This window comes from Lithobates pipiens, unplaced genomic scaffold, assembly GCF_037356315.1.
Source record: "Lithobates pipiens isolate NorthernLeopardFrog02 unplaced genomic scaffold, aLitPip1_a1.2 Scaffold_44, whole genome shotgun sequence".
In the NCBI taxonomy this organism is placed as follows: Eukaryota; Metazoa; Chordata; class Amphibia; order Anura; family Ranidae; genus Lithobates; species Lithobates pipiens.
In genome coordinates this window covers 4,392,247-4,406,060 of record NW_027507870.1, presented here as the reverse complement: position 1 = coordinate 4,406,060, position 13,814 = coordinate 4,392,247, and the positions used below count along the sequence as shown (strand labels likewise).

Below are 13,814 nucleotides of genomic sequence, written 5' to 3'. Positions count from 1 at the left end.
CGGGTCACTACAACTTGTTTACTGTGGTGATTTGGTGTCACCCTCTGTCCTCCCCCATTGTAAGTTGAGGGGCTCTGGGGTGTTGTTTTGAGCACTTTTCTCCAGATTTGGTAAAACCTTTCCAGGGAGAGTCCTGGCGCTCAGCAGCTTTGCAGAATATTGGGTGTGATGAAGCCTCCTGGGTTCACATTTTGGTGCACAGTCCTTATGGTAGGGGGAGCTGACTAGTGTTCAGGGCTTCACCCTCCCGAGGGGTTTATGTGACTGCAAGGGTGCAGCCAGGGGTATGTATGTGTGCACAGTGCTTGAGAAGTCTGAGGAGAAACAGACATTGGCACTAACCCCGAGGACCAGAGCTGCTGGAGTGAGCCAGGAGGTTGAATGAAGCATTTTTAGTTGCTTTTTTAGCAGTAAAAAAAAGAAATGCTGAATACCCCTAGAAGCGTAGCCTACTTTCTATTGAAACTGAACGTTCTTTGGATAAAACAGTCAATAAAGCCCTAAAAAAGACAGTTTGGCAAGTAGCTGCGTCATAATGTTCTGCTGCCTTCATAATGTTCTACTGTCTTCATAATGTTCTACTGTCTTCGTAATGTTCTGCTGTCTTCATAATGTTCTACTGTCTTCGTAATGTTCTGCTGTCTTCATAATGTTTTACTGTCTTTGTAATGTTCTACTGTCTTCGTAATGTTCTACTGTTTTCGTAATGTTCTGCTGTCTTCATAATGTTCTACTGTCTTCGTAATGTTCTGCTGTCTTCATAATGTTTTACTGTCTTCATAATGTTCTACTGTCTTCATAATGTTCTACTGTCTTCGTAATGTTCTGCTGTCTTCATAATGTTCTACTGTCTTCGTAATGTTCTGTCTTCGTAATGTTCTACTGTCTTCGTAATGTTCTACTGTCTTCATAATGTTCTGCTGTCTTCATAATGTTCTACTGTCTTCGTAATGTTCTGCTGTCTTCATAATGTTCTACTGTCTTCGTAATGTTCTGCTGTCTTCGTAATGTTCTACTGTCTTCGTAATGTTCTGCTGTCTTCGTAATGTTCTACTGTCTTCATAATGTTCTGCTGTCTTCATAATGTTCTACTGTCTTCATAATGTTCTGCTGTCTTCATAATGTTCTGCTGTCTTCGTAATGTTCTACTGTCTTCGTAATGTTCTGCTGTCTTCGTAATGTTCTACTGTCTTCGTAATGTTCTGCTGTCTTCATTAGTGGTGGCTGGCGCTCAATTTTCTTGGGAGGGGGGCGGCCAAGCTACCCCCTCCAAACCCACCACCACCCCATTGCCTCTTCGCCCGCACTTACCCCATCCAGGTCGCGGCTTTGACAGCTTCCCCCCTGCGTCTCCGAGTCACATCGGTCACTTCTCCTCCCGGGCCAATCAGGACTTAGAGCTCGTGGCCAATTGGGTCTTAGGACTCCCGGCCAATTGGGTCTCAGGACCCGCTTCTTGATTGGCCGGAAGGAGAAGCAGGAAGACATTAGTGAATATTAATTCTCTAATGTCATACAACTGGGTGGGCTTGGGGCATAGAGCTCTGCGCCCCGGGCGCACCATTTTTGAAGCCAGTTAGAGCCTCAGACTCTACTCATGTGCTTCAAAAAACAAAACCAAACAAAAAACCCCATTAAAATTAATGTGTCCGGCGCCCTGCATAGAGATTAGAGGCTGGGCGCATGGATTGGGGGGCAGCGCCACCTGCGCCTCATATGAGCAATTGCCACCATCATTAGACCCAGTGCTATGTTTAGAACAGGCCAACAAACATACAGTGACCCCATCTGTATATCAAACCACCATACAGGTAGTGGCCCCACACAGCATCATTGTGTTTTGGATTTATTTTCCTACCGCCATGTCAGACTTGGAATGAGAGGAGACTGGTGGGAATATGGAGCAGACGGTGGACACTGGGTCTGATCCACCAGAAAAGATCAGCCTATGTATCTTTATTGGTGGCCACATTACTTCGGTAAGTCTTTTTCGTGACTGGTGTGCAGATGGATATTTAAGAGGGATTAGAGTCAGAAAAATATGTACAACCTACCTTCTCTGTGAACGAATGACCTCTTATATCTGATGAAGGTCTTCTGATGGTCTGGGAAGTAATGGCTTTCTTCTTGTATCTTAGGCCTCCAGAAGTGGTCTCCGCACCTTTCTCTGGTCCTCCTGCTGCTCTGTCTGGTTTCGTTGGTGGCCCTCATCGGCTTGACTGTTGTATGTAAGTAATTCCCAACATTTTTAAAGCCATTTTAAGGAAAAGCATCACAAACAAACATGTTATACTTACCTGCCCTGTGTAATGGTTTTGGACAAGGAAGCCCCGATCTTCTTCCTGTGGGTCCCCCTGCCGGCTCTCCTGGTCCCTCCAGGGTTGCCACCTTTTCTTCAAGCCAAACCCCATCACTTGGGCCTGGAACACCTTTGGGTGCCCCAAGGAGAGTAGTAATGCGGTACACATAGTGTACAGTGGGTGTGGCCAGATTGTTCTTGCTGACATCATTGCCCCACCCCTCCACAGTGATGCCGAACCTGCCCTCAGAGAGCCGCCCACAACTCCCGGATGGCAACAGATATGTGTGTGAATATCTCGGTTACTTGGGGAACCACAGCCCGGTCTGAATAATGTGTCCGGGTTTCAGTACACCTGCAACACGGACACAAGGTACAAAACCCAGGCTGTCCGGGTCAATCCTGGACAGGTGGCAACCCCAGGTCCCCCCCCCTGCTGAGTGCTCCTAATAGTAGTGGTGCACAGAAATGAAAATTTTGGTGTCGAAATCGAAAATTTAGGATGCACCAAAAATTAACGTTTAAAAAAAAAAAAATATATATATATATATATATATATATATATATATATATATATATTTTTTTTTTTTTTTATATAACTGTAACTGTTGTAGATTAAAGTGGAGTTCCAACCAAAAGTGCAACTTACGCTTATCTGCTTCCTCCTCTGGTGCCACATCTGGCACCTTTCAGTGGAGAGCGGGGAGGGGGGAGAACGGGTACCTGTTTTTAACTGGACCAGTTAGAAAGTGCAGCATCCTTACCAGGAATGGCGGTGGCAGCAGCGCTTGAGAGGCAATCCAAAGATCGGCTGGGGCGCCGACATCGCTTGCGCCCTGGACAGGTAAGAGCCCATATATTAAAAGTCAGCATCTACAGTATTTGTAGCTGCTGATTTTTCTTTTTATTTCTAGGCTGGAACCTCTTCTTTAACCACTTACCAAGCGCCTCCTGTATATACACATCGGCACTTTGAAGAGGGATATCCCGGTAACGGCAGCTGCTGCCACAACCAAGATATCCATCTTTACAGGAGGGGGTCGTGTTTATGATAATGGTGGTCTCCACGGCGGGCTCGCCGCAAGATCACCTTTATCGGCAGCGGGAGAGGTGCCACCCCCCCTCCCGGTGGAGGCGATGAGGTCCTTCTTGTTGCTGGGTATGGAGATGAGTGAGGCTAAGATGGCCCCCACTCGTCTCTATACCATAGGAGGGCGGAAGCGACGTCAAAACGTCACTTCCGCCCATACCTCTTAAAGGAACATTTTTTCAAATGACATTTTTTTTTTTTATTGCATTTTAGTCCAAATATGAGATTTGAGGACTTTTTGACTCCCCAGATCTCATATTTAAGAGGACCTGTCATGATTTTTTCTATTACAAGGGATGTTTACATTATTTGTAATAGGAATAAAAGCAATCTATTTTTTTTTATTTTTTAAAAACAGTGTAAAAATAAATAAAATCAAGTAAAATAAATAAGAAAAACAACTTTTTTTTTTTTAAAACCCCTTGTCCCGACGAGCTCACGCGCAGAAGCGAACGCATACCTGAGTAGTGCCTGCATACGAAAACGGTAGTCAAACCACACATGTGAAGCATCACCGCGATCAGTAGAGCGAGAGCAATAATTCTAGCCCTATAACTCCTCTGTAACGCAAAACATGCAACCTGTAGAATTTTTTAAACGTCACCTATGCAGATTTTTGAGGGTAAAAGTTTGACGCCATTCCACGAGTGGGCGCAATTTTGAAGCGTGACATTGGGTGATGTTGGGTATCAATTTACTCGTCGTAACATTATCTCTCACAATATAAAAAAAGAATTGGGCTAATTTTACTGTTGACAAGTATTGAAAGGGGTAGTTATGGCGCTCTCCTGCTATTATTTTTATTTTTTTTACTTAGTATCTGCAGGACACTCACCTGCTAGTAATTATACCTTATTGTTAAATTATTCACTAGTGACTTTCATATAAAAAATGAAAAAATAAACTTCAAAATAAATAATACAAAACTAAAGAAAATAAAATAAAATAAAATGAAATTCCTTATGTGCAATGTACAGATGACAATGTAAATCGTGCTTAAAAAAATATAGAGAGCGCCATAACTACCCCTTTCAATACTTGTCAACAGTAAAATTAGCCCAATTCTTTTTTTATAGTGTGAGAGATAATGTTACGACGAGTAAATTGATACCCAACATGTCACGTTTCAAACTACCCCTTTCAATACTTGTCTATGGTTTTCAACCTTTTGGGTTGGATATTTTAGGTAGTGGCAGCCTCTAATTTCCACGCCAATTGTCACTTGCTTATAAGGTCTCACATATTGGGCTTAATCAATATTTCACGTCCATAGCGCACCTTAACCCTCTCTTCTCTAATTTTACTGTTGTCTTATTTTTTTATTCAAAAAAGTGAATTTTTTCCAAATTTAAGTGTGCCTGTAAGACCGCTGCGCAAATACGGTGTGAAAAAAAGTATTGCAACGACCGCCATTTTATTCTCTAGGGTGTTAGAAAAAAACAATATATATATATATATATATATATATATATATATATATATATATATATATATAATGTTTGGGGGTCCTAAGTAATTTTATTGCAAAAAAAAACAGTTTTAACCACTTCCGATGTACCTCGGCAGAATGGCACGGGCAGGCATATTGGCATATAAGTACATCGATTTCTATATGCTGCCCTGCCATCGCATGCGCGCTGTCGGCGGCACGATCGCATGCCGGTCAGGACCCCCATGAGTCCGGTCGTGGGTCCCGCAGATTCGATCGCTGCGGGGATACCCGCGATCATCTCACAGGGAGGTTGAACAGGGAGCTGCCGTTGTAAACAGCATCTCCCCGTTCTGCATAGCAACAAGTGACTCTGATCTCTGCTCCATGTGATTGGAGCAGAGATCAGTGCTCACTAAAAGAAAGCCCAGCCCTCCACAGTTAGTAACACGCCCCTAGGAACACTTAACCCCTACACTGCCACCCACTGGTTAACCCCCTTCACTGTATTTGTATAGCACTGATCGCTGTATAAATGACAATGGTACCAAAAAAGTGTCAAAAAGGTCCGATGTGTCCGCCATAATGTCGCAGTCACAATAAAAATCGCTGATCGACGCCATTACTAGTAAAAAAAAAATGATTAATAAAAGTGCCATAAAACTATCCCCTATTTTGTAAACTCTATAAATTTTGCGCAAAACAATCAATAATCGCTTATTGCGATTTTTTTTTTTTTTACCAAAAATATGTAGAAGAATACGTATCGGCCTAAACTGTGGGGAAAAAAAAACATTTTTTTGTATATTTTTTGGAGGATATTTGTTATAACAAAAAAGTAAAAAAAAATATGTTTTTTTTTTCAAAATCGTCCCTCTATTTTTGTTTATAGCGCAAAAAATAAAAACCGCAGGGGTGATAAAATAGCAGCAAAAGAAAGCTCTATCAGTGGGAAAAAAAGAACGCCAATTTTGTTTGGGAGCCACGTCGCACGACCGGGCAATTGTCAGTTAAAGCGACGCAATGCCGAATCGCAAACAAAGTGGTCTGGTCTTAAGCCAGCAAAATGGCCAGGGGGCTGAAAGTGGTTAAACATGTAAACATCAAGTCTGAAAAATAGGCCTGGTTCTTAAGTGGTTAATATCATAATATCTTTTGAAGCAGCGTTAAAAATCCTGCTTGCTGCATTTTTGCTGCATATTTGGTCAGTTAAGAAAAAAAAAACGCACCAAAAAAAAAACCACACCTCCCAGTTGAAATTAAATTAAAAAATGCAGCAAGAATGCATCAAAAAATGCATGAAAACTACATCAATGGCCAGTTAACCCCTTCCCGCCGAGTGTACGCAGATGTGCGTATTCGGCTTCCGGGGGGTATACCGGGATGATGCCCGCACCTGCAGGCATCATCCCGGTACCGTTTTGTTCAGCTGGCGATTGGCTATCCAGGCATAACAACCGATGTGGCTAAAAGCCGCTCGGCTGTTATGCCGGAGGAGCGGGAGGGGACGTCCCCCCCTCCCGCCGCCTCCCGCCGCTGTTACCGGTGCTCCCGCTCGATCGGGACCACCGATTCAAAATCTGCTGCCTTCGGCTGCTGGGCAGGGACTGGAATGAAGCCGTAATCGGCTTCGTTCCAGTCTCCTCATCGTAAACACGGAAGCGACGTCATGACGTCACTTCCCGTTTACTCGGCTGCCAATGGCGCCGGTTTTAAAAAAATATCCGGTATTCAGAATCGCCGTTTTCAGCGATCTGAATACACTGAAGTGTAAAGGAGGGGTGGGAGGTCTTTTAGACCCCCGATCCCTCCATAAAGAGTACCTGTCACCACCTATTACTGTCACATGGGATGTTTACATTCCTTGTGACAGCAATAAAAGTGATCATTTTTTTTTTTTTAAAACAATTTAGTCATTTTAAAAAAAATAAAAATTTTTTTTTTAAAGCGCCCGCCGTCCCCGCGAGCTCACGAAGCAACGCATACGGAAGTCGCGCCCGCGTATGTAAACGGTGTTCAAATCACACATGTGAGGTATCGCCGCGATCGTCAGAGCGAGAGCAATAATTCTAGCACTAGACCTCCTCTGTAACGCTAACTTGGTAACCGTAAAATTTTTTTAAAGCGTTGCCTATTGCGATTTTTAGGTACCGTACTTTGTCGTCAATCCACAAGTGCGCGCAATTATAAAGTGTGGCGTGTTTGGTATCTATTTACTCGGCGTAACATTATCTTTCACATTACGCAATTGGGCTAATTTTACTGTTTTTTTTTTTTTTTATTCATGAAAGTGTCCCTTTTCCCAAAAAGTTACGTTTAAAACACCGCTGCGCAAATACCGTGTGACATAAAATATTGCAACAATCGCCGTTTTATTCTCTAGAGTCTCTGCTAAAAAAAATATATATAATGTTTGGGGGTTCCAAGTAATTTTCTAGCAAAAAATATGGATTTTAACTTGTAAACACCAAATTCCAAAAATAGGCTTAGTCATGAAAGGGTTAAACTATCGCCTCGTGTGGCATAGCAAAAAGTGGCCTGGTCATGAAGGAGGTAAAATGAAGGGGGTAAAAGATGCTCATGGTACAGACCTACATATCCTTTAAAAAAAGTTATGGAAACATTTAAACAAAGTTTTGTTACCCCCTTTTTTCTCCCATTCCCGTACCTCACAACTGTCCCTGATTTGGTGGGACTGTCGCTGATTTGCAGTAATGTCCCTCTGTCCCTCTTTCCTCCTCATTTGCCCCTCGTTTAGGTCTGATCCATATAGTTGTATATAAAATGCACTTTTTATCTTTCAAAAAGTGTTTCCCAGTGCTAATCCTTTCATCCAAATTCTAAATTGCTGTATTTGTAAATTTTAAAAAGCAGATATAAAGGAACAGTGGTGGTAAAAAAAAGCCTTTGTGGATTTAATTAACGTTTTTTTTAATGAATTCTCCTTTAAGAGGGTGTGGCAGGGGGCGTGTCCTATGCCTACATAAATTTGCTAGTAGGGGTCCCACATTCCCATCTCAAAATGTGGGTAGGTATGCTTTCTTTTGAACTGACTATTCACCAACAAGGCCCGTTGCAATGTCACGGCTGACTTTTTCGCCCCGATGTCTGGGTGCGCACAGTAGACTCCCTCAGACTTCTAGAGAGCCAACAGACCGATTGGGTTTCTGAACTTCTCCAAGGCCTTGCCTCTTTGCTTTGCCTTATTACGTCAGTCTGTCTGTGTCACATGTTGCAGATGTCCAACAGTCCATTGATTTCCAGAAGAGGTTGACAGATCATGAGACAATGAACAACGGTATGACTCGGAGACTCAGGAGTGGAGAGGACCTCCTGGAATTGGTGAAGAAGAAGTTGGTTATCACTGAGAGTGACCTGAAGAAGACCCGTCTGGAGCTGGAGAAGGCAGTCCAGGGTATTATGGATCTGAACAGCTCTCTGCTGCAGTGCCAGTGGGAGGTACAGACTTCTACATCTGAAAGACAAGCAGCGGAGGAAATGCTAAGAGACACAAGGTCAAAACTGGACAAGTATGGAAAAGGTATCACCGATATTCATCAAAATTTTTTTTTTATTATTTAAATCCTCCCCTTCCACATAAAAACTTCCCTCGGCTGTGCAGTATATCCATAAACTCTTGTATGGGACCATCCAGGGCCGCTGATAGGCCATTACAACTGGCCCTGTTGTACCGGGCCCGGCCAGCAGGGGGGCCCAGGCAAGCTGAGCAGATAAATAATTAATATAAATTTTTTTTTTGGTGCAGATAGCTATCCGCAGACTAGGTGGAGGCAGGGGAGGGACTATTTCCTCTATTTCAGGTGCGAAAGAATGCCTCTTCATGGGTGGCACTGTCTGCAGCAGAATATGTCATTGGTGGCATGGGTGGCACTGTCTGCAGGTAGCACATGCGTTATGGCCCATAAGACATGTGCTGCCTGCAGACAGTGCCACCCATGCCGCCAATGCCATATTTTGCTGCAGACAGTGCCACCCATGACGCTAATGTCATAACGCATGTGATACCTGCAGAGACAGTACAACCCATGCTGCCAATGGCATTATGCCATTGGCGGCATGGGTGGCACTGTCTGCATCACAATATGGCATTGGTGGCATGGGTGGCGCTGTCAGCAAGTAGCACATGCGTTATGCCATTAGTGTCACGGCTGGCACTGTTTGCAGCACGTTACAGCATTGGCGGCACTGTCTGTCGGTAGCACATGCATTATGGCCCATAACGCATGTGCTGCCTGCAGAGACAGTGCCACCCGTGCCACCAATGCCGTAATGTGCTACAGACAGTGTCACCCATGCCGTCAATGCCATAATGTGCTACAGACAGTGCCGCCAATGCCGTAATGTGCTGCAGACAGTGCCACCCATGCCATCAATGCCATAATGTGCTGCAGACAGTGCCGCCAATGCCGTAATGTGCTGCAGACAGTGCCACCCATGCCGTCAATGCCATAATGTGCTGCAGACAGTGCCGCCAATGCCGTAATGTGCTGCAGACAGTGCCACCCATGCCGTCAATGCCCTAATGTGCTGCAGACAGTGCCGCCCATGCCTATCACTTGTAGACAAACTTGCACTTTGTTTCAAGGTGGGGTCTGGGGAGGGGCCACAGGCAGGGCGGGGCTGAAGGCGGGGCCAGGGTGGAGCTGAAGGGGGCCCCGTCAGGTAAGCTGTACGGGGCCCCATGATTTCTATCAGCGGCCCTGGGACCATCTCTCAAACACCTGTGCCCTCGAGAGTTTGCCCTATAGAAGTCTAATGCTCCGTACACACGATCGGATTTTCCGACAACAAATGTTGGATGTGAGCTTGTTGGAGGAAAGTCCGACTGCGTGTACGCTCCGTTGGATATTTGTTGACGGACTTTCCACCTACAAATGTTGTCTAGCAGGTTCTCAAATTTGCGTACACATGATTGTAAAGTCCGACAACAAACATTTTGTTGGCGAACTTTCCGATCGTGTGTACGCAAGTCCGTGCGACAAAAGTCCACGCGTGCTCAGAAATCAAGTACGAGCCGGAAGCGCTCGGTTTTGTAAAACTAGCGTTCGTAATGGAGACATCACGTACGTCTTGTACGTCACTACGTTCGTAATTGTTGGCCAACATTTGTGTGACCGTGTGTATGCAAGACAAGTTGGAGCCAACAACCTTCGAACAAAAATCCACGGTTTTGTTGTTGGAAAGTCCGATCGTGTGTACGGGGAATAAGAGGATCTACAGCAGAGGAACAAAGGCCTCAGCATCAAAGCATGCATGCATGTGGGGGGTTTATTAGGTTGAGGAAGTGAGGAGGGGGATTTTTCTCTCTTATCGAGTACTTCCATCACAAATCCGAAATACACTATATTGTCAAATGTATTGGGACGCCTGTCTTCACAGACACATGAACTTTAATGGCATCCCAGTCTTATGCCGCGTGCACACGGTCAGATTTTCCGACAGAAAATGTTCGATGGGAGCATGTTCTCAGAGATTCCGACTGTGTGTAGGCTCCATCGGACATTTTCCATCGGAATTTCCGTCACACAAAATTTGAGATCTGGATCTCAAATTTTCCGACAACAAAATCCGTTGTCGTAAATTACGATCGTGTGTAGACAATTCCGATGCACAAAGTTCCACGCATGCTCGGTATCAAGCAGAAGACCCGCCACTGGCTATTGAACTTCAATTTTTCTCAGCTCATTATACGTGTTGTACGTCACCGCTTTCTTGACGTTTGGAATTTCTGACCAACTTTGCGTGACCATGTATATAAAGACAAGTTTGAGCCAACGCCCGTCGGAAAAAAAACATGAATTTTTATAGACGGAATGTCCGATCGTGTGTATGGGGGATTAGTCCGTAGGGTTCAATATGAGTTGGCCCGCCCTTTGCAGCTACAACAGCTTCAACTCTTCTGGGACGGCCGTCCACAAGGTTTAGGAGGGTGTCTATGGGAATGTTTGACCATTCTTCCAGAAGAGCATTTGTGAGGTCAGGCGCTGATGTTGGACGAGAATGCCTGGCTCGCAGTCTTCATCCCAAAGGTGTTCTGTTGGGTTGAGGTGCAGGCCAGACAAGTTCCTCCACCCCAAACTCGCTCATCCATGACTTCATGGACCTTGCTTTATGCACTGGTCCAAATCATTTGGTGGAGGGGGAGGGGGGATTATGATGTGGGGTTGTTTTTCAGGGGTTGGGTTTGGCCCCCTTAGTTCCAGTGAAGGGAACTCTTAAGGCGTCAGCATAACAAGACATTTTTGGACAACATGCTCCCAACTTTGTGGGGACAGTTTGGGGATGGTCTCCTCCTGTTCCAACATGACTGCCCACCAGTGCAGTAAAAGCAATCCTGTGAACCGGCTAGAGTGTTATCTGAAATCAAGCTTGTGCATGGGGTGCACGCCCTGTCACTGCTGCAGGCATACGAATAGAGGAAGATATGGATGGCTGCACACCTTTGCGATGGAAAAAACATCAATAAAAACAGGCATAATAAGCATGCTGGCAGGGAAAAAAAGGTGGACGCTGTACCCCCAACCAGCTCTAGCTGTGTACAATCACAGTAGAAGTGGGCTGCCAGTGGTGCGCCTGCGGGCCCCCAACATGGAAGTGCTGAATCACATACTAGGTAAGTGATCCAGTGTGGTAAAGCTGCCTTTCCGCCGTATACATCTTATGCCGCGTTCACACGATCGCACATTCCGACAACAAAATCCTTGTTTTTTTCCGACGGATGTTGGCTCAAACTTGTCTTGCATACACACGGTCACACAAATGTTGTCGGAAATTCCGAACGTCAACAACGCGGTGACGTACAACACTTACGTCGAGCCGAGAAAAATGAAATTCAATAGCCAGTGTGGCTCCTTCTGCTTAATTCCGAGCATGCGTGGAATTTTGTGCGTCGGAATTGTGTACACACAATCGGAATTTACGACAACGGATTTTGTTGTGATCCAGATCTCAAAATTTTGTTTGTCGGAAATTCTGATGGAAAATGTCCGATGCAGCCAACACACGGTCGGAATTTACGACAACAAAGCGCCCATCGAACATTTCCCATCAGAAAATCCGACCGCGTGTACGGGTCATTAGAGATACAGTCGGCAAGCGGTTAATTGAATAAGCTGAAGTTAGAAGCTGATTGGCTCCCATGCAGAGCTGCACCAGATTCTGCACTCTCCAGTTTTAGTAAATCAACCCCCAGGGTTTGAACTTGAGCTCAGGAATCTTCCAGAATCCCACACGTCATTCACTATATGGTGATTCTTCCATACAGAGAATCTACTGATGTGAAAAAGTACAGAAACATTAGATTAAGTTTTAATACTTTACAAATAAAAAAACACAACATGTATGTTTTTATAGGATAAAATCATTTTTATAATCCTGAATACTTTTTTCCTTAATTTTCACTGTGTTGGGGACTGTGCTAAAAATACCTATAACAGTAACAATTAATTGACAACCCCCCCCCCCAACCTAGGGTTGCCACCTGTACCGGTTTTCTCTCAGACAGTCTGGATTTTAAATGATGTGTTCAGGTTTACTTCTGCCCCAGACCCGGCAGAGTGTCAGTGTAGCAAAGCTCCTCTCCTCCTCCTCCTTCTCCATTCTGTACACACACGAGGAGGAGGGGAGCAGGGAGGGGCTGATATCAGGTCTGTAGAAAGTTTTTATCATGCTCTGTAGATGGAGGAGGGAGGGGGGAGAGAGTAGCTGGAAAGGAGGACAAGGTAGAAAATATGTGGAGTGATCGAGGGGTTAGGAGGATATGTGCTGGGGGGGGGGGGCTTTAGCAGGAGGAAGATATGCTAGAAGTGTGGGTTGGATTTTAAATCTGGCAACCTCTCCTTGCATCTCTCTTCCTTCTCAAAGGACCCCCCAGCACATATCCTACCCCATCTACCCCTCCCCCTTTCACTGGCCCTCTTCTTTCACAAAACGCTCCCCCCAGCACATATCTGACCCCAAGCATCCCCCATTACATATGGGCACAGGCTGAATATGATGGGCACAGAGGCTGCATATGATGGGCACAGTGGCTGTATGATAGGCATAGGCTGCATATGATTGACACAGAGGCTGCATATGATAGGGCACAGAGGCTGCATATGATAGGGCACAGAGGCTGCATATGATAGGGCACAGAGGCTGCATATGATAGGGCACAGAGGCTGCATATGATGGGGCACAGAGGCTGCATATGATGGGGCACAGAGGCTGCATATGATGGGGCACAGAGGCTGCATATGATGGGACACAGAGGCTGCATATGATGGGGCACAGAGGCTGCATATGATGGGGCACAGAGGCTGCATATGATGGGGCACAGAGGCTGCATATGATTGGCACAGGGGCTGCATATGATGGGGCACAGAGGCTGCATATGATTGGGCACAGAGGCTGCATATGATTGGCACAGAGGCTGCATATGATTGGCACAGAGGCTGCATATGATTGGCACAGAGGCTGCATATGATACGGCACAGAGGCTGCATATGATTGGCACAGAGGCTGCATATGATTGGCACAGAGGCTGCATATGATGGGGCACAGAGGCTGCATATGATGGGGCACAGAGGCTGCATATGATTGGCACAGAGGCTGCATATGATTGGCACAGAGGCTGCATATGATTGGGCACAGAGGCTGCATATGACTGGCACAGAGGCTGCATATGACTGGCACAGAGGCTGCATATGATGGGGCACAGAGGCTGCATGAGAGTCTTGTGTCTCTCACAACTCAGAGGATATAACAATGACTGGCACAGAGGCTGCATATGATTGGCACAGAGGCTGCATATGATGGGGCACAGAGGCTGCATATGACTGGCACAGAGGCTGCATTTTATGGGGCACAGTGAGGCTGCAATTGATTTTTTTTTTAATTTTCCAGTTTGTTTGCGCCCCCCAAAAAAAATTTTTTGAGAGCCAGCCGCCACTGCACCCCACACATGTATAACTCTCCCCACCTCCCTGCTAGCA

The 13,814-nt window shown here is 45.4% G+C and overlaps 1 protein-coding gene across 1 annotated transcript in view; it reads left to right on the top strand.

The window, feature by feature from the left end:
• The window catches only part of LOC143956908 (uncharacterized), a 58,187-nt gene that overhangs the window by 24,596 nt on the left and 19,777 nt on the right, over positions 1-13,814 (top strand). Inside the window, exons 3-4 of the mRNA XM_077467079.1 lie at positions 2,139-2,228; positions 8,057-8,359. Coding sequence (XP_077323205.1) covers positions 2,139-2,228; positions 8,057-8,359 — 393 coding nt within the window. The remainder of the gene's footprint in view (positions 1-2,138; positions 2,229-8,056; positions 8,360-13,814) is intronic.